Raw genomic sequence first — 26,573 nt, 5'->3', positions numbered from 1 at the left:
GACAACATTGGCTGACTCCAGTTGTACTCCCACTGAAATTCTGTCTGAACCGACTATAGCCCACGAAATTCTGTCTGAACCGACTATAGCCCACGAAATTCTGTCTAAACCGACTATAGCCCACGAAATTCTGTCTGAACCGACTATAGCCCACGAAATTCTGTCTAAACCCGACTGTAGCTGACAAAATAATATCTGAACCTGAATGTAGCTACAAAAATTCTGTCTGAACTCGACTGTAACTCAACAAAATTCTCTCTGAAACCGACTGTAGCCCCATGAAATTCAGGCAAAGTACTGTGCCCTTTCGTCACCAGAGGGAATTCTGAATCATCTAAAAACAACCCACTGAAGTAAAGACCTAGTAAAACACGTTGCTCATGTTATCTGAAGTGAGTTCCATTACATTTTCTGTATTTGATTTGATAAACCTTGATAACCTTGATACATGTTAATTAAAAATAAATATATACACTGTCTGAACGCAGTGCGACCTTTGAGATCCTATCAAGCTTGGATGAATATTTAAAGCTCTGTTCTCTCAGTCGCTAGTAAAGGTGGCTGCTGGTTGCCACTAGTGATGGAGGGCTTATTTAATGTTGAGTGATGAGGCAGCTGCTGGAAGCCTCACTATGGGAGCTTTGCTGGGAGAGTTGGGAAATAACTCGCAGTCGTTTGCTCCAGCTGCTCCAGATGGTGGCCCTGCGTCTCAGCAGAGCATGATGGGAATAGTAAAGACCTCTGCGCTGTTGGGCTGCTGTTAATATGGATCTTGCGAGCATCTCCTGGAAGAGGAACAAGGGAGTGGAGCGAATGGCTATGTGAGTGTTGGTGCACATGTGTGTCCAGTTGGTGTGGGTAATAGTACGAAACAGATTTTTGGCAGCAGGTTTGTCTCATCCCACTGGACATTTTGCAGTGGACACTGGTTTCTGAATGCTGAGTAACTTTGTGTTTAATAATATGTATGACCTTCATACATACAACTGCAGCTCAAAATACTTTGGAAAAGTATGCAAGTAGATTAAGCAAAAAAAAAGCTGGAATTAATAAAAAAATAAAGCTATTTGAATGTTAATGTGAATAAACACATTTTGAGATGTTTTTCAAACCAGCAGATAATGCTCATCAGATCTGAGTAGGCAAGTGTTTCCAAATCTTTGACACACAAAAGCAGAACGCTGCTTCACTTTCCTGATGACATTAGGAAATCATTTGTAGGTTTAAAAACCAATAGGACAACTTTAGAATCAGTTCTAGAGAAAGCAGGCAAACAGCACAATGTGTAAAGTTCTTTCTTCTGCTTGGACAAGTTAAAAATAATACAGGATACAGAACTGCACAAAAGTCAGAGATCGCCGTGTTGACTTTAGTGCCATAGTCTAGTCTAATCCGTCTAAATTTGAGCTCTTTGAAACGAACAGGAGGCGGTATGTGTGCCGCCAAATGAAGGAAAGACTCCACGACCCTTGTAAGCAAGACTCAGTCAAGCATAGTGCAGAATCAGGGCAAGTTTGGGGATGTATAACATCTGGAGTAGGTAATTTGTTTTTGATTGGAAGCATCATGACTGCTAATACTTACAAATTTCGATACTTCATGCAATACCCTCTGGAAAATCTAGCAAGAGTGAATAGGAAAAATGAATTCTACAGCAAGATAACAGTGCACACTTCTGAGATAATGAAGATTTGCATATTAAACAGAGAAGCTACTGGTGTTCTGAGAGCAATGGACTGGCCACCTCAGAAGCCAGACTTACTCACTGAATGTATTTGGGGCTACTTATAAAGCAATAATGGCAACCAACTTTTAAGGCTGAACTTTGGAGGTATTTCCAACAAACTTGAATACCTTTGAATATTTATTTGGAAACTGACAGAAGTCTGAGTAGATGGACCAAATACTGACAAATTTAATGTCTGAGACTTCTGTTTAATTTTCTTTTCCACTTTATGTTGCTGACAAACATTTAACTTTGTGACTAGTAGTTAAATAAATAACATTCGTCACTGTCTGTACTGTTTATAATTACTCAGTAGTGTTTATAAAAGCTTAGCTTCAGTAAAATGACTGGCTATGAAACCAGCAGCCCACAGGAGAGAACAGCCATGAACGTTAAATTTAAAAATATCAACAAATTTATTGGACAAAATGTTCAACAGTTCAACAAGAGCATAAGGAAACATCTCAATCAAACATGCTAACAAGACTCGCAATGAATAGAAGCTTGTACCCGTGAATTAGCATGACTTTTACATGCTAATTTGAGCGCACTTTCATTCACTGCAAGCAGTGTTAGCAGTTTTGATTAAACACTTCCGTTAATGGGATAATGGTAGGTAATCAAATGACCACAATGTACAAAAACTCAAGCGAATGGAACAGAAATAATATAGATACATATGATCCTAACTGAGGCCTTGGCTTGTGCAAACCATCCACTCATTTTTAAACTGGAGCACTGGTACATACACGGATCAATCGCAGACCTTTTTGTATGTGAACGAAAAAAAGACCTTTTCCCAGTCAAAGACTGAAAGGTATGAGAGCCGTCTGGTTGGTAACATTCATTAGAAGCTCTACGGTCAGCATGGTCAATTCCTGTGCCACCATATGTATTTGGCCACACTGGAGGCCTGAAGTGTAGAGTAGAAAAAGTTAGTTTGAAATGAAAGACTGAAAACCAGACCCAGAATCGAAACGTTCCTTGTGTGGCTGAATTTGATTTGTTCTGCTGGAAAATATTACAGATATAACGCAGATACACAATATGTACTAACATCGGTTGAAAAAAGATGTCTGTTTATTGAGCAAACCTATTGTGACACTGCATGGCCCACGGATAATGACAGAGTGGAGGATAAATCCATAACTGACATTCCATGCTCTTTCCTTGTTGTAGACAAGGTTTTTTTAAAGACTTTTTTTTTGTTAATGTGTAGTTTATGATACCAAGGTCAAAAGGCCAATGTGCCAGAATGAAATTCTGCAGATATCTCCTCATAAGACCTCAAATCTATTACAAATGTAGGCCTAAAAACATTGCCCAACTTTTCTGTTCTACTGGCTCCGAAATGGCACAGAGTGCTTGGACCCCTATGGTTGCCACTTGCCACTCCTAGCAAGTCCACAGAACTTGACACGTTCTGCATCAACTTCATATTTAAAATTAAAACCGATGGTCCTGGTTGCTAATCATACTTTACACATGAATCTTTTTTTTCAGCATTTCATTGCTAATGAAGAAAGAAATCTGAACATGTGAAACTAGAAACGGCATCATTGATTTTCTTTAAGAATTCTCTGCTGGCTGTAGAAAAAAAAACAAAACAAAATAAAGCTCTACGTGATTCACATGACTGGCATGTTCACCTTTCAAAGCGCTGAAAGGCAATGAGTGTGCATGTATGAGGTGTCGTAACAACTTTTGTGCTACAGTCTAATGAGAACGGCGGTTTTGTTAATAGTCGGTAAAGTCAGTCCAACCTTGCAACATGGCGCGGGCACTATGACCATCTTATTGAATCGATTACGTCACAATAGTAAGCGTTTCTGTGCGTATTGTAAATACTATACTGTAAATATCAGCACTTACGAACACTGACCAACTGCATGTTTCATTACAAAGAAAGCGTAGTTAGGCCAGTTCAACTGAACTTGGATCTAGTGCTGAATGAGAAACATTGAATAAAAACCACTGCATTCAGTTTTTGATAGCATTTTTTTTAATGTGGCAGTACTGGGACTATTTTGTCTGCTCCAACTTATCAAGCCAGAGGAAAAACGAAATATCGTGATGCATATTGTGCATCATAATATATATTTGCCACATCGCCCACCAATACTATGAAAAGATGCATTTCTGGGTGAAGCATGGATAGGCCGTGAGAATACTGTACAGCTGACTGTGTTTATCATTTAAATTTTGGGCTTAAAGCCTCGTAAAATGAAAAATGAAATCTACTCTTACTTTTATACTTAGGACTTTTATTTCACGTCTATGGGTTTGCATTTTGATGGCTTGCTAGCTCTCAGATGAATTTACAGAATAAACTTTTTCCATAATTTGAATTTGCGACTCGAAGCCAACTCTTCGTGACTTTCCTTGCCGTCTTTTGGGGCGACCGAACGCTAAGCGGTTTGGAGTCACGAAATGCTTTTCGCATCTCCCTATTGAATAATTCCCTGTTGCTGTTTCTGCTTGAGAAATGATGAGTCTGAATGGGCACATATGCTCCAGTAATTTGGCAATTAAGGAAAGCTCACATTATATTAGCAGGCGACGTGCCAGGTATTCAGATGGCAACTCCTTATTCAATAAGTATTTCGGGGGGAAAAACAAACACATTACTGAAGCAAACAGGCTTTTTTCTGCCTCACTTAAGAGCATGAATAAATAAATAATAATGTCTGCCATTCAATTACCGCTATCTCAGCACCAAATGAATATTTTCCCAAGGTATCACGGAGGGAACAGGTGAGCAGGAAATTAATTTGCGGTATGCCTTTTTCAAAACAAATCCTTTGTTGGACTTTTTTCTTGCTGTATTTATCTCCAGTGAGCATGATGGAAGCCTCTGTGGCACACTTTGGTTTCAGTGGCTATCAGTACTGCTTTTATTTTCATATTACTGAAAGTGAAAATGAACCATAATGTACTTTGTGGTAATGCACACAAGTAAGGAGGTGAAGGAAAAGGGCATCTGAATGTATGAAGCTGTAGAGTAGTTATGCTAACCAAAGGGGAGTGGTCACTACTATGAGGAAAATGAAGTTATGTCCAGATGGTCTGCTTGGCTGTTATATTGAAAAGCATAAAGTGTAAATGAGAAAAAATAAAAACATCCTGAGAAAATGTTTAGCTTTCCAGACCCGTCATAAAGCTAATACATCCAATACATTCCATCACTTCACAATCCTCTTCTGTCCAAACTCTCGCTGCCTTGCCTGAATGTACAGTAGGGCTACACAATATGGATAGATGATGTGATAAAATTGTTGGAAGCACAATGATTCCAGTTACGGTTGTTTTTTGGCACTTGGCCTAGCAGCACTCATAATTACAGGCTAATAGACTTTTAACCTCTTTCTTTTTGCAGGTCTTCCAAAGTTGCTGCCTACGAAGTACAGCTTTGCTCGAGTTACACTGGAAGGAATAAGGTAAAACTGGAGTTCTCTCAACTTAAGCCCTGTTCACACTTGGTCTCAACTGATCTAATCACAAATGGACAGCAAGTCGTACAGATGTTCATAACGGTCATTTCCGTGACAATTCTCAAATGCATCTTCAGTGACTACGTGTTCGGATTTCGTGCCTGGACGACGTCAGTCTCTTGCTGCAATTGTTGGACAAAAATGTTCTGTGCTTGTTCGTGTAATTGTTAGGGCTGTTACGATGGCTTAGACTGCATGGCTTGTGAAAGCAAGTAAACAAACGAGAAGACTGACAGAAAACTACATAGATGCTTTCAACTCTGCAGCAGTTGATTTAAGATGGGCCCTTGACTCTGTCAAGGACGCATCAAAGCTTTAGAGTTCACACTACAGATGTTATGTGGTTATGTGTCCGCAACTGCGTCCAAATGTGGTTTGAGTAATCAGATCACAATGCGTATCCAGTGGAAGCTTACTCAAAAATAAGGAAAGTGGTTGCATGCTGAATATGCAGTAAATGGGAGTTAGAAGAACTTGAGCTGAGCGCAAAAAAAGCCTTAAAGACTTCGTCAACCTAATTAACTTAAAGGCCAAATTAAAAAAAAAAGAATTTATATATATTCAACAAAACTTGCCTAAAATATCACTTCCTAAAATGTATTTTTATTACATTTTATTTAATAATTTTGATTTATTATTAATTATTCAGGCTTACTATCAGCTGTTTATAATCAATTGCTATTTAGTTTATTTGATCTTTCACACTCTGAGGAGCTGAAAGCTGCCATGGAGAAGTGTGACAGTTGATTTCCAGCAGACTGTAATCTCACAACTTGTACCACAACGGCAATTAAAAAATGAGAAATTGTGCAGCCCTAATGTACATATGACAAAATGCTCAAAAACCTTAAAATCATAACTGTACCAACACCCACTGAGCAACTCTTTACAATGTATATCATAGTACAATCTTTTCCCATTCTTTCTCCTTCATATAACTGTAAATTGTTCAGTAACTGACCTCTGTTATGCTGTAAGTGGAACCAGATAGCAGAACGAATCTGCTTTGAAGTGCCAACGTCACCAAGATTTTTGATAAACTTTACACAGGCGTATGTACATGATATTTGGAAAGATATGACAAAGGGACTGAAAAAAGCATTTAATTCTAGTCTTTAAATGTCTGTGGTCTTCAAACAATGACTGAAGTGTTACATGACCTCTACAAGACCTGTTGTGGCTTAATAGCAGAACAAAACGTCCACCTTAGGCAGCCAGGATATTATTACGGACTTCTACACGTATAGAAACCATGTTTTCCCACAATAATCAACCTTACCCACCACCATGAGGTTACATAACATATACTGGTACCAACCACTCTCGACAGTAACCCGCATGGTGCTACACTAGGCTCAAAACACTGATACATTCTACATATTGAGGCTCCAGCGCATCCAAAATCCAATGAGGGAATGTTCATTACTCCATACTGATGAGCATTCACATACACATCCTGTGCTTCAGCAGCTAAATCACTGCACATGGTCATCATACTCTGTCACAGATGCAAAAAAGAGTGATGGGGGAGCACCTCCTGTTGATATGGACATTCCATAAAATAGTGAGAAAAGGCGGCCTCGGGAGTCAATATCTCAGCGGCTGTAGAAAAAGAGGGGCACATAAATTCATTGCCAATGTGAAAGTCCCCCCATTGGTCTTGTCCATGTTGTTTTGAAGTAGCTGGTTGCCCCGTGGCCAGGGAGTGGCCAGCTGAAGCAAGCAAATGCTGCTAAGAGAAGCTGTAGGCCTCAGGGTGCTCCAATGTCCAGCACTGTGACCAAAAACTCCATATCCTGGGCCAACCACGCAACACCAGACTGCTTGGATGACACACCGAATAAGAGACAGGCCATTTCCATGTACAGAGTAAGCATACAGTGGCCATCTGTATGTTTTTGTGTGGATAGTGCTTCAGTATTGGAGTGAGAAGTCTGTCACCAGCTGAAAATACTAAATTACGATCAAGTTCACAATTGACCTGGTCAGTTGTGCATCCACTTGTGGGCCTTACACAAACACCACCTATGCCAAAACTAACAGTACTGAGTCAATGGGTCACGACACCACTACTATAAAAAGCGTGTTGTTTTTTCACAAGACATGCTCATATTTTCTTCCACCTTGACTGAAAACTGAGTAGGAGAATACAGTGAGGTTTTGCAGTGCCCAGCAAGTTCAGTGGTGGTTCTTCTCATGTCTGCATGGAGCCACACTGAGTTGCTTCCACACTGCGGCATGAAGTGTTTGAGCCTCGGTATTGGAACACCACCGAGTGATTTGGTGTCTTGGCTGGCCCCTGGCAGTGGATCCCAGGGAGGCTGTGTTCTTCAGTGCAGGAAGAGGGGTTGGGCTTCTGGAGTGGTGGGCAGTCTGACCCGTCCATATGTGTGGCTGGGGGTTATACCTGCACATGCGTCCCCTGTTGCGCCTGCAGGCTCTGTATGCTGGAGAGGATCTTTTTCTGATGGCCAGTCAACGCCACTCCCATCTTCCCCAGCTCACTGTTGACACACATGGGAGGAGAATGGAGGAGTGAGATTACGAAGAAACAGAAGAAGCTGTGTTTTTACTGTGAAAGGGTTTAAAGCAGCTGAAAACAATAGAAATGTACACAATTCCTCCCTCTAACTCCCCTGGGGCAAATTTAAAGGGGTTTGGAGGCTAATCATAGATTTCTTAGAATGGATGGGTGGTGATGCTCAGTTTTACTGAAATTAAGTAAACTCAGAAAGACTTGTTTATGTGGTTTCTACCATTGTATGATATACTATCGTGCTGCTATAATGGACAAAAGATACATAGGGGCTAAAAACGGGCGCTACTTCTTTTTTCTCTATGTGCCATCATACTGTGGCAGCGACCACACAGCTAGTCTATTTGTTACTTAATACAGTGATTTCATTTTTTTAATAACATTTAACCAAAAACAAACTGGCAGAATGTCTTCAGGTGACTGATATCCTTTCCTCCTCACAAAGTGGGCAAATGACGACAATGAGTGAGTGGGCTTCTTTCTATGTTGAAAAAGTAAAAGGAGCAGAGCTTCACTACCATTCAGGATCTGGAACTCAGAGCTTTCGGATAGAACGTGGATGTTTGTAACTCAGTTGGAGCTGCTTTTGGAGATTCTAACAACATCCGTGAGGAAGACAAACTAATCCTGTCACCAGAAACAGTTCAAAGGTATCAAATTAAGTAACGTCAACATTAGAAAAAGCGCATTTGTTGTGCAAGATATTGTCAGTTATACACGATCAAATTCATGTGCTTTTTGAAGGGGTTGCATGAATAACTCTCCCTCAGGTTTCACAAGTCCAGGAACAGAAAATGAGTAACTACAGCTCATCAGGTGAGTCATAAAATGTTCGGTTAATTTTTTTGTTCAGACAGGCGTCAATGATTTTTGCATATATTTGTACTTTCAGCGATTTGATCTGTAAAGTTAGAAAAAGTTAGGAACCTCTGACTTTTGGAGGTAAGTTTATGATTTAGACATGCAGTTTGCACAATAATGAGAGAAATTTCAATTATATTGTAGCTCCGGTGTATAAAGACTCCAAACATATCTTGGCTGATTGACATTTGGGACAAAGGGGAAAACTATATTAACATATATGAACCACCTCCAGGCTTTTGGAGATTAAACTCCCAAATTGTGAGAGCTGCATGAATTTCAGAGAGGTGGACGGGTGGAGTTACTGGAATTAATGTTAGTAAGCCAGCCTGAGCCCTGAATACACCCATCAGGCATAGCATTCTGACCACCTCCTTGTTTCTACACTCATTGTCCATTTTATCAGCTCCACTTACTGTATAGCTGCACTCTGTAGTTCTACAGTTACAGACTGTAGTCCATCTGTTTCTCTGATACTCTGTTACCCTGTTCTTCAGTGGTCAGGACCCCCAGGGACCCTCACAGAGCAGGTACTAACGTGGTGGTAGTGTGTTGGTGCTGGTACAAGTGGATCAGACACAGCAGTGCTGCTGGAGTTTTTAAACGCCTCAGTGTCACTGCTGGACTGAGATTAGTCCTCCAGCCAACAGCATCCTGTGACCACTGATGAGGGACTAGAGGATGACCAACACAAACTGCAGCAGCAGATGAGCTTTCACGAGTTTTTGAGCTTTTGTGTTAGAACGTCCGGTCAGTGACTTGGCTAGCTAGCTTCAGCAAACAAAAAATGATCAAAGTTACATGGGAGAAGACCAAAGAAGCAATAAGGAGCTTGAATGGGACAACATTACCTCATCCAAGGGTCATAACACAGTGGGTGGATGAGATGAAAATTTGGCCTGAGGTTGCTTATGGCGACATTTTCAATTATTTTGACGTTTCTCTGGGAAAGGGTGTTCTGGTGTTGGTTTCCTCTCCACAAAATAGTAAGAGCAGACATGTGGACGTTTGGGTGGATGTTGTAAATTTAGCGCCTTCAGCCAAAGATGCAGGTGTTCTTCTTTGGAAGGTGGTGGGTGCAAGTTATATGTTATATGATAAATTGGACAATGAGCGCAGAACCAAGGAGGTGGTCATAATGTTATATGTGCTAATGTTATATGTGCTAATGCTGTCACATGCACTTTAATTCGGCAAAATAATTGGAGTTCGGGACTAACCTGACGCTGACATAGAGGACAGAGTCCAGGGTGACGTAGCCCGCGTTGGAGAAGTGCTCTTTGTACTGGCCCATCTTAATGGAATCCAGCCAGTCCTCCACTGTGCTGACTGCTGGCTCTGGTGTCACTGGGTCTTCCCTTAAAACGGAGGACCAAATACAGTGCCTCATTTTCTTCACAAAGACATGCTGGTAACTGACATTCCTCTTTTTTATAGTGAATACAAAGCAAAGCATCTGCGACCACCTCTGGGCTAGTATTTCATGCAGACATTGACTGTCTGATTATGTTAACCCATTGAGACCAGTGCAAAAAAAGTGGCTATTTCTGCAGATTAATCTGCTCTTCTTCATTACTAATGATTTCTCAGTGCTGTTACTGCATTTATTTTCATATGTAGTAAAGCATAAACAATTGTGAAAGAAAAACTGCACTCAGAATGAACATGGAACACTCGCCCTGAAAAAAAAAATACACAGTGCCAAAGAAAGCACAGATTCTCCATGCTGATATATTTCACCATGGACGTGCAGTTCTCTGGCCACAGATTTAAACCAGTGAAAGGGACGTCACTAAATTCTCAGAATGGAGACTCTGGGTTCCTATTTAATTAACTGAGGAAAGAAACATATTGTGAAAATATAATGCTAAGGCAAAAATACAGTGTTGTAATTTATTTTGATATGTAACGAACAATGTGTAGATTTTAATTTTGTCATTTTGAACAAGCAAACAAATATATAGAAATGTACTTCACCCTTCATTTACTTATTACTCTGATGAAAAAAAAATCTATGAATTTCACTGAATCGCAATGTGATAAGACAGTAGAAAACGGCACAGAGAAACATCAATTCCATATGCTGGTATATTTTACAGTGTCCAATGTGGAAGTACATACGTTGTAACTACACTGGGGCAGATTTAATGAGTTAAAGGGGGGTATGTCTCTGAATGTATTGCAAACCAGTAGTTAAGTGAAAGTATTGGTTTGTTTTTCTGCATAATTCAATAAGTGATGTAAATGAGGGTGGTTTGATGTGAAATGCTGCATTGTAGTGTAACTTGATTCTTTACAGTGGTGGTGATAGGAACCAGGGGTCCTGATGTCTACATCATAAATATAGCCATTTTGCTTACCATTTTGAACCATCACTGAACCTACATGCATTTTCAAATGGTAAAATGTGGCAAATCTGAAGAGGAAAAAAAAAAAAAGTTTTCTTTTGGGACCATTTTGCCCGCACATACCAATTCACCATGAATAGAGATTAAAAAATGTTTCAGACCAAACCTTTATCACAAAACTATTATAAAACAATGTATCAGGCATCAGGCAGTGTATATTTAACCAATTCATGTAACAACCTTTAAAGGAGGGAGCTTTCAGAGGTATTATTAAATTCTCCAGACGTCTGGATCCCATCACCACCACTGCAAACAATTCTAAAAACGTAATCTTGAGTTTCACATCAAATCACTCTGAATGACTTGGTTTGTATCTTAACCACTTAATTATGCAGAAATTCTCCTTTAATATTGTTTGTTTCAAATTAGCAGGTTTTTGAAAAAGGACTTATTTTCAGCCTTAATTTTAATGAAAACTAGTTCTAAAGAGCCATGTCCTCTGTTCTAATGCAATTTCAGGAGGAAACTAACTAACAATCGCTGTAAATAAATGGGGGTTTAGAGATGGCTTCCTTTAGGGTGAGGGGAACAAATTTACGCACACATCTTTGTGTGTATGCACATGGCTGACAGGGGCTGCTCTCGCCCCCTGAGCACTGAAAGGCCTTGTCTGAGCTAATCAGCAGCCAGAAGCCGGACAGCTGACATCAGGCTTGCCAGGAAGCATGATTACAACGCAATCCCTGTCCCCAACACATGCACACACGCGGCTTCAGACCTCGACCTGCACTCTGCCAGGCGAGAATGGCGATCCGAGAGAAAAAGCAGACACGTTTCGCTTTGATGGTGGTTAGCGCTCGGCTAAACAAACGGACTCTCATCTACTTCCCTTCCTGGCGCCCCTCAGAACCCAGCAGACGGGCAATCAGCTCCCCCCCCACTGTTCTGCAACAGCCAGAGGAGAAGCAGGCGTGGGGTCAAAGACGAGATTACTCATTTCATTTAGTCATCCGTCTGGTTCCAATCTACAGCACCGTGTTATCTGCACAGTCTCTTTTAGGAAATGATTGGTTCTGTTCAAAATATGACTGCTAATTTTGTCATTTGGCTGACGAGCACTAACATACAATGTTTACATTTACACCATTTGGCAGACGCTCTTATCCAGAGCGACTTACAATTTCATCATTTTACACAGGTAGGCGAATACAGTGTTAGGAGTCTTGCCCAAGGACTCTTATCAGTATAGTGTAGGGTGTTTTCCCAGGTGGGGATTGAACCCCAGTGTACAGCATAGAAAGCTACCCACTACACTAACCACCCACGATGTCTGGCAAAAGTTTGGGCAAAGTAATAAGTTAGTTTTCATTGGCCATTTGCAATACCTAAACTAGGTTTAACCTTCGAGACATTACAGAAAACATTAAGTGTAAACTACAAAAATTACAGTGTGTGTGTGTGATTATAATAACAAAAAAACGTAGCTGAGCCTTCATATATGTAATTTTTCTCATAACAAATCTTGCCCTACAGTACTTTCTTCTTTAAAATGTTAGGATATTGCAGATTTTGTTCATGAGAACTATCTATTTGGTTTTAATAAAAATGCAACACATTTGCTGCTCTGTCCCTCAAAAGCGTTTCTTCGTAATCTCACTCGTACAACACGTTCCATATTACAAATATATGATTACATAGCAGTTTGATGGCAGTATGGAGGACCCTTAACTTTACTTCTGTCACACTGAGTTTCAGTGGTACATCATGTTAAATAAGTCAATCACTCTGTGTGAGGTGGAGTGGTGTTTAACATGAACTGTAAAGAGAATCCAGCAGATTCCTGCTTGCCTGTTGTGTCTCACCATATTGTGCTGTTGGCCAGTTGTTTGAGGGCGCTGGGGTTGCGGATTAGCTGGTCCAGGCTGTTGACTATATGTCCAAACTTGGGCCTCTCGCTGCGGCTCTTCTCCCAGCAGTCCAGCATCAGTTGGTGCAGCACTATGGGGCAGTCCATTGGTGCTGGCAGTCTGTAGCCTTCATCTATGGCCTTTATCACCTGAATAGAAGTACCAGAATCACTGAGTCATTTACAGTACAGTACTTAAACCTTTTTATCATTCCTTTTATCAGTCTTCATTTTTAAATAAACACAATTAACCTCTTAAAACCCTCAGGATGCATGTGAGAGTCCATACCTCAATTCCTCCCTCTCATACCTTGAAGAGTACTCTCATAGTAGTTAGTGAATAAATCATTATAGTTATAATAGGGCTTAAATTATAAATATGCTTTAAAAAAACGCTTATATGAACAGAGTAGCATATACAGACTTTTACGTCAACAAATGCCGTTTCATTTCATCAGCATTTTCTGTTTGTATTGTGGGATGCAGGAGTCTGAACACCTCTGGTGAATCTGCATGTGACACACCCTCTACAGAGAACACAAATATGCATTTTCTGTGAATTTTAGTGCACAATTTCTATTTATTTTCTGAGTTCAATATTTTTTTTAACTCCGTTTTCTCCCCAATTTAGTCATGTCCAATTCCACCCTCTAGTTAGGACTCACACGATACTAATCAAAACTAGTATGTTGAGGCCTGTGAAACCAGCCACCGCTTCTTTTCGAGCTGCCGCTCACACAACGTCACTGGACAGCCGAACGCGCTCGGAGGAAAGTGCCCACCGCCAGATCTGATACGTCAGTTAACGGACACCTGCTCTGACTAGCATTGCATTGAGTGATTGGGGGGGGGGGGGGGGGGGGGGGGAAGGGCGGCCATTCTGCCCACCCAGAGAGTGCGAGGCCAATTGTGCTCTCTTGGACTCGCAGCTACGGACGGCTGCAGCATCACCAGGGATCGAACTCGCCATCTCTTGTAATAGGGCCAACACTCAGACGGTTGCGCCACATGAGACCAAAATATTTGAAAAATAAAACAAAATATAAAATCTCCCCTAACTTTTGCAAGGCCATTTTATTTTTCCCCAATATGTTAAATTCAGTAATTGTACATTAAAATGTGGAGTGTGTTCGCTGTAGAGGATGCGTTGACTTTCACTTCAAAACATCATTTGACTAGCGGTGCCCAAACACATGCATACATTTTGTTTTCCAATCCTAATCTAACTTCTAGATTTTATTTTGATTATTTAACGATCCTAATTTTTAAATTCGATTTGAATTTAATGATTTTCTATTTTAAATTTGTGTTGATCGTGTTTGAATTATGTTGTGTTTAATAGTTCATCTGACTCTGAATTTTCTCATTTGTAAAGCACTTTGAATGACAGCAGTGTTTGAAAGGTGCTATATAAATTATATAAATATAAACTTGCCTTGCCTTACGACTGAACATTAAACTAACCCGTTTACAGTGTAACTGAATTAGAGGCCAAAGTTTAGAGTGTTAAAATGGGAATTCCAATGATTTATACTTATTTAGAGCGGTTAGATGTGAAAATGCCTTATTGCAGAGAAATTTACCAACTCAAATTTCTTTACAGTGATGGTGAAGGGAATCGGAGGCTGCAATGTATGTAAAGCAAATACAGCCAATTTATTTGCTATACAAAAGACCAGCGAACTTACACTTGTGAATTTTCATATGTAATGTTGATGATGGCAAAACAGCAGTAAATAAAGAAATGTTTTCTTTGAGGGCTAGTCTGCCTCACAACACAAATGTTTGCCAAAAACCTTTTAAAAACCATCATAAAATAATGTCTCATTGCCTTATCAAGCAATGTAGTACTACTTTGTATAATAACTTGATGTGAAGAAGCTTATCTGTCTGGTTCCTATCACCACCACTGTGAACAATTCTGAATCCATCTTCTCTGGAACAGCACGTTTTACATAAAACCACTCTGATTAACTTTGTTTACATCTTAACAGTTTTCCACCAAAACTTGGTGGAATTCCCCTTTTCTGTGTCTTTGGCATGTTTTGAGAGTGTGCACTGTATTGTGTTTGTTCCAGTTCACTGTTAGACTAACATCACACACTGGAAAATAATTTCCCAATGGGGCCAAAAAGTTACAGCCATCTCCTTTACATTTAACTCCATGTGTATCTGATGAACATTCAGCTGGGTTTTACATTTGGTGCCTGCAACTAGTAATGGATTCATTTTAGTTTTGTCTCAGTGTTAAACATGAGTGAGATTTCCGAAACACATCGTCTTTGTCAGCCCAAAGTCAAGCCCAAAGGAATGCTGGCTAATTTCTTTGCTTTCAAGAAGTGAAATCGCTGTGAGCATGAGGGAGAAAAATAAACTAGTCGGATGCAAAGCTAGCAATTAGCCCAACTCTGCCTGCAGGACTAGAGCTCTGGAGATCCATGGATGCTGTTGCCATGGTAAGTGGAGGAGGAAAAGATGGGTTTCTGTTTTATGCTGTAAACAGGACTTCTAAAATTCTTGTCCCCAGCCCCAGTTAAAAATAAATAAATAAAGGTGCTGCTTTAACAGGCAAGAGAACAGAGAACATTCTCCTGTTCTGATTTTAAAGGTGCTACTTCTGCATCCTGTATCGTTTTCCAATCTTGGTCCTTTAGCTATACACCAACCTCCTGGCAAAGCGCGCTTCCCAAGGTGGAAATGAATAAATGAGAAGGTTTCTGAAGTGGAGGCTCTTGCTGAAAGCTAGCCGCAATGGATTTGAAACCCCTGGTTTCGACAAAAGCAGCCTGTGAACAGAAACCTGGAAATGTTCCCCACCTCCAGCTGCGTTTATTCTTTTACCTTTGCAAGATCACACTCTTTAGGGGATCGACCATCCAGGGGAATTAAAGTGCTTTGGCAGAAAGAACCCTTCCAAGATGATGGCAATCTGCAGAGCCGCACATGATGCAGGGCCAGAATGAAGCAGAGAGCGGCTACCTGGCACAGAGAGCGGCTTTCAGAACCTCCTGATGTTTCTATCACAGCGCATGGAGGAATCATTGGGAGGTCTGGCGATGCAATCACTGCACTATGAGTGTGTGTGTCTGTGTACTTGTTTTTCTGCATTTTCAGGGCAAGAATTTAGTAACAGAATGGTCCATGCACTTTTGAACCATTTCTATAGGTCCATTCATCATGAAACGCTTATCCAGTGTAAAGTAAAGCTATTCAAGTGATTTATGGAAAAAAAACAGTTACATAAATATTACCCCATGTCCCAATATCGTATAAAAACAAGTGCGTGCTTGTGAGTATGTGTGTGAGAGAGAGTGAGAAAGAGAGTGAGAGAGGAGGCAGTAGGCCAAGGGCAAGCTATCTATCATTTTTAGTTTATGGAGGTTCTGCTACAGTGCTTCCTTCAGATGATTTATCATCTATATATCATATCTGTGCTACAGACTGCAGACAGGGGTTGCTGGTTATATGTACTCACGTCCTGATTGGACATCTCCCAGTAAGGCCGCTCCCCATAGGATATCACCTCCCACATGACGATGCCGTAACTCCACACGTCACTGGCAGAAGTGAACTTCCTGTAGGCTATGGCCTCGGGGGCAGTCCACCGGATGGGGATTTTACCCCCCTGTGAGGGACAATAAAATACCACCCATCATAAGACAACTTTCCCAAAACCAGTGTAATCAGTACAGTATCAGGAACCAAGCCACAGAAGTTGAGTTGTTATTGGAGTTTTGTTACATGTTTGCATTAAATAAAGACAATTAGTTGTATGGTTAGCTTTAATAAAATACATTTACATTCTGTATCGACAGGTGAGGAATGTACACAAGTACCTGTATACTTGGTTAACTGTTCAGGTCCAAATACTGAAATAATTGAGTATTCAAATACTGAGAAATGGAGAAAATAACATCCTTTACAGACAACATGGCATTTTTCTGTAAATTGTTCTGTTTATTTGCTGAGTTTAACATACTAGAAAAAAAAATACAAAATATAAAGTGTGTCATAACTTTTGCACAGACCACATTTTATGTTTTGTTTTCCCCCAGTATGTTAAATTCAGTAAATAAATAGAAATTTTGCATGAAATGGGCAGAGGTGTGTTATTATTTTCACTAAAATCAGCAAAACATGTCATTTGACCAGGGGCCCCCAGACTTAAGGCCGACAGCATTGCACTGTATATCGCTGCTGAACAGAAGCTCTCCAGAATCTCCAGAATGGTAACTTTACAGGAGAAGAAAAAAAATTGACACATTTGTTTCAGTGAGCTACAATTAAAAATGATTGATCTAAAATTACCCCGCACTTCTGTTATCACTGACCGCTAAAGGTTAAGCAGACATTGTTTGCTTTGAGCTTATAGTTCCCAGCTTCAACTATACACTAGCCTGTGCAGTGTTGCATAGGGAAGTTGTCTTACATCACAGTAGGAGAAACACCCTCTCAGTGGGGTTCTGTTCCGTTCCGTGATATGCTGACACAATCAGTAGGTTCCAGCTGCCCAGGATAAACGACTAAAACCCTGCAGGAAGACTCTTTCATCCTTCTCAATCAACGAATCTCTCTCTCTAACTCCACTTCTCTCAGTGAACTGTTTGTTAGGCCAGGCACGCTGATTGGTGATGGGAGTCTGATGGGGCATGAAGCTGTAATGCCACCTGTTGGCGTCTCACAGTGCGTTAGGGGAAGGATGTACTGTTATAGACTCTACTGCCCAGCTGGTGGTTTCAGGTGAAATCACAGCACCCTGTTGATAAAGCACATTGGAGTGTGTGTCCTAGTGCCACGCTGCCGTGTTCGGCCAGGAGGGTGCCTGTCCCAGCTGTTACCACCGGGTAAAAAGTCCAAGTACAAAAGCTTAGTGAAAGCGATGCATTGATTCTGGAGTTCTACTAATTAGTATAGTAATACTGAAAAAGGCTTAAGAAAACAGAAATAATTCTGAAATGGATATAATCAAATCAAACTGTGGTGATGCTCTGAACTGTTTCAAAAATAATCATTGGATTTAATCATTTTAAAGGGGAACGTCACAGATTTTATAAATTATTTTTGCATAAATCAGTCATTGAGATGCTCTCGTTCAGAGTGATTTGGTGTGAAATAGTTTGTTGTAGAGACACTACTCTGTTGAGACTTATTTTCAGTGGTGGTGATGGGAACCAGAGGTCCTAATATCCACAGCTCAAGTGCAGCCATTTTATTTACTCTTCAAAATGACCAGTGAACCTACATGTATCTTCTGACTTTTCACATGTAGTGATGACAACAGTAAATAGTGGGGAAATCTTAAAAAAAATGCATTGTAAAAGCACATTTTATCAAAACTATCATAAAATAGTGTCTCAGACATCAGGCTCTCCCATGTCAGTGTCTCCCATCAGGAGCTTCCAGAGGCATTAAATGCTTCAGACGCCTGGTTCCTATCACCAACACTGTGGACAGTTCTGACTCGGTAAGTATGCAGCATTTCATGTCAAACAACTCAGTGACTGTTTACATTTTGACCATTTAATGATGCAGACATTTTGAAAATATGGGTGGAAATCCCCTTTCAATCTAGGTCAGAGATTTACACCTCAGTTTTGACCAAAGACACGACCCGAGTCTCTTGCTCTCTCCCACACAGAAACACATCCAGAACCCCCACGCAAATCCATGCAGAGCAGGGGAGTCTACTGTAGACTGTAATGCGAGACTGTAGGGCCTTACGGCAGCTGTTCTGCAGAACAGGCTGTATTTTCCTGCTTTCCTGCTGAGTGAACGCTTGGCTGTCCATCACCTACACAGTCGTCCTGGAACGCTTTCAGCAAACAGCCACTACTGACCTAATTCCTGCTCTACAAATGGATCGAGCCTACTTTTCATTTGTTTCATTTTATTTCCACTCCGTAAATGCTGGGGGGAACAGAGTAAAGAGATAATTAGAATTCTAAAATAAGTCCGTTCTTCGCAGCAACATCACTGAATATCGTAGCATTTCACCTCAATGTGAAATAGAAGTCAGGCAAGTAAGGTGAAATAGAAGAGGAGAATTAGAAATAAGCCCTGACTGTATAATTTCTTGGTGATAAAGTTCACTCACCCTGGTGGTGTACGCTGCCTCTGGGTCATCTTCCAGCACGCGAGACAGCCCAAAGTCGGACACCTTACACACCAGGTTGCTGTTCACTAGGATGTTCCGCGCAGCCAGGTCTCGGTGAACGTAGTTCATCTCAGAAAGGTACTGCATCCCAGCAGCGATTCCACGCATCATCCCCACCAGCTGGATCACTGTGAACTGCCCATCGTGTTTCTACACACATTTATGAACACTAATCAACCACAGGCATAAATGACCACAGCATTTAAAGCTGTGTATTATAGATGTTTTACCAAGCTCTAAATTATCATTCGCAAAACCACACGTAACAAATTGCAAAGCTATTTTTGAGCACATAATAAAGAATTAATGTAGATCTACGCCAGAAACATGCAATAATGACTGAATAAAATACAGCAGATTATGCATTATGACAGATCAAGCTTTTTCTCAAAAAAGTGAAAATATCACATTTTACAGTAATAAGTTCTACAGTCTTGAACAGCGTCTCTGACTACTGAGGTGATGGGGTGGAGCTTCCAAGCATTCCTTGCAGTTATGTTGGCTTTGGTTAATTTTATTTCCTTCATCATCATGCTTTTATTTTTTTAATAGCATTTTACTCTTATCCCAAGGACACATTTGACGGTAAGTGCTGAAATGTGAGGTTCAGTTTTCAGTTTATGCTATGATTTCTAAACCATACTTCACTGTGTAAAAAAATGTGATCACTCTCTCAACTTTCTAGCTGTCTGCATGAACGTTAAAGAGTTTGCAACCAGAAGCTGGCTAGATAGATTTGTTGTGTTTGCCTGGGTTGCTGGCCTCTTACACATTGTACTATATGATGTAGCAAAACTGAGGACCCTCAGACTGCTGTGGGTGCACATTCAATCACATATAAACTATAGAAATACAAGGGGTCCAGGACAAACTGCACAAATACAGTAATCAGCTACATCCTGTATCTACACACTTTGTCCATTTTAACAGCTCCACTTACCAAGTTGAAGCACTTTGTAGTTCTACAATGGACTGTAGTCCATCAGTTTCCCTGTATACTTTGTTAGCCCCCTTTATACCCTGGACCCCCATAGAGAACAGGTATTATTTTGGTGGTAGATCATTGTCAGCATTGCCACTCTTCATTAAATGTGTGGATGATTTTGAGATTCTAATGTGTCTTTATGCGCTTGACCATTGTTTCTTCCATTCACAGATCTCTCCTTCAGCAACCTAGAAATCCTAAATTCGGGCTTTCCATTTGTTCAGCTGATAATCCTGGACTGAGACTTCAATGTAAGTCTTGCCAGTATTGTGCTGATGTGCTCATCTCTGGGTTTTGGACAATTTTCCATCATGTATCTTGCCTCAGTGGTGGTATGTATAATCCAGGAGGAGCTTTTTATTTTTTTCAACTATTGGTGAGTAATTGTTCATTCATAAGCTCTCTGATTTCCAGCGTGCTGCAGAGTATAAGCTATTAGCTACAGCGGTTGCATAATCCTATTGACTTATTATGGTGAGCAATGGGAAAAATTCATGATGTTTGATTATAGCCTGTGCTTAGAAACTGAAGCTGTCTGACATGGACGTCATGTCATTTTTTCTGTTTTATATCTTGATGGCTGACTACATTTTCATCTGCACATTTCACATCTCTCAAGTTATGGCCGACTGGTTAAAAAAAAAAAGGAATAAATCGGGCTGAACAGAATACGTAAGCTCGGGGTACGCCCGATTCTGTTTGTGACTGACAGGGTGCTGTTTTATTTTTATATAATTTCCTTTTTGGATGCAAAATGACCATGCTCCATTGTGGGAAAGGAACAAGAAATGCTCACCTTCAAGAACGTGTCCAACGATCCGTTTTCCATGTACTCTGTTATTATCATCACAGGCTTACCTATTGAGATGAAGAAGAGGGAGGTCGAGAGAGATGGAGAAACAGAGAAGGGAAGGGAGAGAGCCAGAGAGTAAGAGGGTAGGAGAAACGTAGGAAGAGGGGGAAAAAAAATGGAAGGCGCTTTTTGTAATCATTTCTCCACAGGAGATGACAAAAAAGACATCGTAGGGAGACAAAAAAAGGCTCTCTCTTTAAGTCCCATATTTAATTCATTTCTGAACTGACAGAGAAAAACGGGTGGATGTGGAGGGGGGGCGGCCCCCCTCTCTTCCTCTCCTCTCTACCTGCTGCTTGTTACTCATAGTGACAGCCCCTAATCAAAGCTCTCAATAACAGTCAGGCAGATAATTAGAGTGAGCCGTCCTCAGAGAATATCTTTGTCCAGAAATACCATGAATGGTAATGAGTTCCTATGGTGGGAGGGAGATGGGGAGGGGGGGTAGAGGGGGGGGGGGGCTCCTGAGGGGGATGCGGTGATGAATTGACCAAGGAAGGAGAGGAGGAGTGCGATAGAAGGAGGGAAGGGGTGCAAAAATGTGCTAATGGGAAAAGTGTTCACCGCGCTGGCATTCAGCTGAGGCAGCTGCCAGCTCCACATATGGGGCCAGGGTGGGGGCGGGGGGCGGGAAAAAGAGAGGTTCACACCTGCATGTCACAAAGTGATTAAAAATGCTCCCTTGATTCTGTCGCAATAACAGAATGTCAATCAGTGCAGCAACATCCTGCGCCCCTGCCTATGCTAAAGGGCTCAGACAGGACCGACCGCGGGGGCTAATCCACCCTGATAATCAGAGAGGGCTGATGGGGAACGTCTCCCTGCATGTGCCCTTTGAGCCCTGGGCACACCTCCTGCCATTATCACACATCAGCACTGGACCTAGTATTGAGCCTTGAGGCACACCATTCGCCTGAAAACTGTCATTCAAAACCCTTTCAAGAGCAGGGTTATTTTTCACTTATTAATGTTAAGGTTCATTATTCAGCAATTACCATCATTTACTCAAAAATGTTTCAAAAACAGTATATCGCTGCTATCTGAACAAAACCTCAGATCTCCAAAATGATCATACCTTACTTTCAATGCAAGTCAATGAAACCAGACTTTTTTCCAAGTAATTTTGGATCATTTCTTTTGGTCCATTCATCATGAAATTTACACACAATGTATAAGAAGACAAATTGCATCAAAAAACTGAAAAACATACATGAAAATATAAATAGAGATACAAGGTTTGGTTCAGACAGCAGTAATATAATTTATGTAACTATGACAGTGAGAAATTGGGCCCATACAAAAGGCACATAGAGGCACCTTGAGGAATTACCTGTGCAAACTTCATCTCCACATCCTAAGGCATGCTCAGTAACTTCATGGAAAGCAATATAAAGTGTTTGGTCTATTGTTAAGTTGTACAGTTGACAGGTTAAACATTAAGATTCCAAGCATGCTGGCTTGCATCGCTGCATGCTCTCAGCACTTTCATGACTAGGTGGACACCAGGTCTCTCAGGACCTGGAAGGGTGACAATGTGTGTTATGGATTTCTTAACATAGTGCAGAGGAGACTATTATGGCTGAGGTTAAAGGGAAAACTGTAGTAACTGCCTCACTGTGTTTTTGTCTGGCGTTATTGGTAGAGGACAAAGAAATGCAAAGTAAACCCCCCCCCCCAGACTCAGATCTATCTATTTGTAGTTTCTAGTCCTTTTGATTTGATGTGTGTGTGTGTGTGTGTGTGTGGTGTTCAGCTGAATCGGGCTTGGCCCGCATCCTTCCAAGCTGTCACTTTCAGTAAATCACCATCGGGCCCGTCACACTCATCAGACAGTAAATCGCATGGCGAGGGTAGAGAGGTCAGAGAGTCATCAAAACAAATTGGGTGTTAACGAAGCGACGTGGGACGAATCGCTTTGACAGTAAACCAGGACCGTATCCATATCCTGACCTGCCCTCTTCTACTTGCACAACTGCAGACGGATGGTGCAACAAGGCAGACGTACACAAACGCAAACAGCTCCCCTCACACTTCTTTTAGCACCTTCAGATGAAAAAGCCGAGAGCATTTTTCTATTTTAGAGCTACAAAGGGAAGCTCATTTCTTAAGAAGTGGCGGAAGGCTCTGTGATCAGTTCATTATGGAAATTAGTCATGAGCTTTTCATCCTTGGCTGCTGGTCATGGCGTATGATTGATGTTGCACAATGAAGCGGCCAGCGCTTTAAGGTGTGATGTGTAATTATACTGTCTCACCTAATGCTAAAAGGAGTATGATTAAAACAGAGCAATGACCAGTCCGGTCTGCCCAACAGGATATCCACTATAGACTTTTTGAAATTATGCTCTTCCTTAGACGAGCAGGGAAGGCGACAGAAGGAATAAATGGTTTACTCAATGTGTCCTTTTAACCAGATGGAAATCATAACGGATACTTCATTTGAAAAACTGGTGAAATCATTGATATTCAAATGAATGCCCCCATCATAAATCTCATCACAAATCTCAATTTTAAGGCTAAGCTTTTTCTAATGAAACATACATTTGCACTGCCTTTCTGGACACAGATTAAGCCTTATCCCAGACTATGAAGGATTTACTATAACGAATCCCTTCTGCCAGTGTAATTCACTCTAAGACTCGACTGAGCGCGCGTCCACATGACCAGCCAAAAGTGATGCTCGAGGTCAAAAATAAACCCATTATGTTTCCTCTTCTCCCTTTTCCCTGCCCACACTGCAATCAGAGCCTGGCCCCATCCGGAAAAACACCTAAAACCGTATTAGCTTCAGATTCAGCCGAAGCAGACAGACGATGCATGTTATCAGGTTGGAGATTCTATTCTGACAGTTAACCGCACAATGGTTTTATAATGGAGATGATGACAGCTCAGTGTTTTTGTTAAGATGGGCTGGAGGATAAAGGTCTATTCTGGTTCTATTCTTTCAGCTGCTGCTCCATTTGCATTACAATAAGCTCAATCACGGTCTAATTTTTCTGTCGGAGTCGATAATGATACACCGGCTCTTTAAGCCCTGTGTAACGTGACAGCCGCATTTTATATTCCAACACAATTACACTCGCACTCTGTCTTTCTCCTGCTGTCAGCAGTATAAACACAAACCAGCCTTGCCATTCCTCAAACTTCTCTTTCTCCTTTAGCGCATCTCTGACTTGTGGCAGAGTCATTATGCTGTTGGAGAGGCACTAGATTGGCAGCTGGCTCTATAACGCAGCGTGCTGGGGTCACTGACCTCTAGTCTCCCTCTACCCAACATCATCAGGCTGCTCCATGACCTGTGAAATTATTTTGACACTCAGCACAAGATTCTGTCTTCCACATAGCACCCAATCAACACGCAGACAAACAAGGACACACTTTAACCCTCCTAGGTCTCCCTTCTAACATTTTTTTCTTTATTTCGCCTTTATAGCTGATTAATGCAAGCAAAGAAATTCTGTTGAAAGCATAAATTGCAAACGTTCACCTGAACTTTTGTGATTATAAGTAGATGTAGGGATATTTTATTATTGTTAGAATTAGATTTTAGAAGTTTTGGTGTGTATACAGTCTTGTTTTGTGGAAAGAAAAAGAATATGTTTATTTTTGACTGACAAATTATTAAATAAATGACATTCACTGTACTGTAGAACAGTCAGAAAGAAAGCTTCAGCTTCAGTTATTTAATGTCCTGGCAAAACGGCCATTAAACGGGAGACATTTCTACATATAAGATCATCCACATGTGTGAAAAGTAAAAGGGAAAGGAGTAAAAAATATATAAATAAATAAAACAAAATAAATTAGTTAATTAATTTAAAAATTGGTGTTTCTAAAACTGGAGTACAACAACCAAAAAAAACTGCTGAAAGACACTGAGAAAATAGGAGCCACAAAAGACCTGATAGACAACAAAAATGCCCCATCAGATAAACAGCACTTAAAGCTTTAGAGAGAGAGGAGAAAATCATGCAGCTTCAGATCTGAATTTGCACTAGAACAGCAAAGTTGCACATCTGAGATGTACAGTAGAAGGACTTACGGTGTCTGAATTTGAGATCTTTGTTAGTAACAGAACGCAGTATGTACACCCCTGAAGCCATGAAAGACTCTTTGAACCATCAGTCAATTATGCTGGGGGATCAGAACCAATGGACTGACCACCCCCGAGTCCAGACTTCAACTTGCGTTTAGGATTAATGACGTCTGTCGTGAGGAACAGAAAATGCTAAACCAGCTTCTAAGACTGAACATTAAAAGGAAAAATATCCCCACAGATTTCCTTGAAAAACTGAAAGCAAGTCTCCTGAAAAAAGAACGGAAGCTGTGATGAGGCCAACGGTAGACAGTAAAATCTGAAAAACTAGACGTTATATTTAGTTACTGAGGCTTCTGTGTGGATTTAACAGGAAACTGAATAAATGAAATGTTGGTCTCTGACTTTTGCACAGTACTATATATAATTAATTAGCATAATGTAATTTGAAATAAATATGTAAATAGAATTTGTAGTACAACAAATCAAACTGTGCAGACCTGAACCTGTCAACAGAGAAAGAGAAATGAATGTAATCTTAATTAATTAAATAACTATGCAGCTTAGGTAATTAGATACAAAATAATTGTGTGATGTATAACGAACATAAACATGTGACAATAGGTGGCGCTAGACTTTAGGCTTAAAATCCACACATGCACATGCAACCTTGTGCACACTGACTGCTTCAAGAGGGACGTAACAGGTATAATGGACAGCTGTATGACATAAATGACCATCATTCTACGAACATCAGGTTCAGGTGCATCATCACTGATGCACTATTATACGCTGATGCTCAAGGTCTCAGGTAATCACGGCCACAGATTTACTGAAGAAATTAATGCACTACTGCACAATGCAGCTTAGTTTAGCACTGCATAATGGAGTGGAGAAAGCATGACATCCCTTGACTTTGTGTGCTGGAGAAAGAAAAAGATCTGATTTGAACAAATGCAAGCTAAAAGGCCGTGATTTGCATTAGTCATGTTAGTCAGAGGAACTGGCAGAAAAACGCTGGAGGGATTAATGCTTTGTTAATACGTGTGGCTGATTGAATATTCATATATACCCCCCCCCAAAAAAAACCCCCATATCAAATTACTTGTTTGTACTATCAATATGTATAGAGCGGGCACGGCTACGGATGGGTTTGTTGCTGAAGAGGCTGTCGCCCTAATCAGATGAGGAGGAAAAAAAAGCCAAAGCAGGAATCGACAGCGGCTATAATAGCTGAACAGTGACCTCCAAATTTGTTGCGCAACACACCTCTTCCACAAGAGCCTTCAAGCATGTAACATGGCAACACATCGCTCTCACTAAACTGCAAAATGCACGGCAAGGTTCAATGGACACATTATGATGGTGACCGTCATTATCACGGCCATTATTCTAACTGAGTAATAGGCTCCAATTTTGCATCTCTTGGTGTGCAGTTCATTAGCGCTAAATTCCTCATCTGTCACATTGTAATGCAAATCAAGGCAAAGAGGAAACAGCATGACACCGAAGGATTGATTTAAACATTTCTGCCCTCCGCCTCTTTGTCTGCAGATCGATTGTAGCTCTACGGCCGTAGCCGCTGTTCTTCGGAGCTACACGACTGACATCTTATCAGTGATGTTTCCGCAGACGTTACCTGGTCAGCTACGGTGATAGTCTATGGAGATAAGCACAG

General features: G+C 40.8%; 1 protein-coding gene across 3 annotated transcripts in view; it reads right to left on the bottom strand.

Annotated features, from left to right (window-relative positions):
- Positions 1–2,123: 2,123 nt before the first annotated feature.
- ek1 (eph-like kinase 1) overlaps positions 2,124–26,573 on the bottom strand; it is a 136,092-nt gene continuing 111,642 nt past the window's right edge. For all 3 annotated transcript variants that reach the window (XM_037534053.1, XM_037534055.1, XM_037534056.1), the window contains exons 12-17: positions 20,804–20,865; positions 18,963–19,172; positions 16,344–16,493; positions 12,825–13,018; positions 9,835–9,972; positions 2,124–7,721 (exon numbers count right to left, since the gene is read on the bottom strand). In XM_037534053.1, coding sequence (XP_037389950.1) covers positions 7,619–7,721; positions 9,835–9,972; positions 12,825–13,018; positions 16,344–16,493; positions 18,963–19,172; positions 20,804–20,865 — 857 coding nt within the window. In that variant the 3' untranslated portion in view covers positions 2,124–7,618. The remainder of the gene's footprint in view (positions 7,722–9,834; positions 9,973–12,824; positions 13,019–16,343; positions 16,494–18,962; positions 19,173–20,803; positions 20,866–26,573) is intronic.

The sequence above is a fragment of the Pygocentrus nattereri genome, chromosome 24 (assembly GCF_015220715.1).
Source record: "Pygocentrus nattereri isolate fPygNat1 chromosome 24, fPygNat1.pri, whole genome shotgun sequence".
NCBI classification, from domain to species: domain Eukaryota; kingdom Metazoa; phylum Chordata; class Actinopteri; order Characiformes; family Serrasalmidae; genus Pygocentrus; species Pygocentrus nattereri.
The sequence above is the reverse complement of the archived record's forward strand: the minus strand, read 5'-3'. Positions and strand labels throughout refer to the sequence as shown.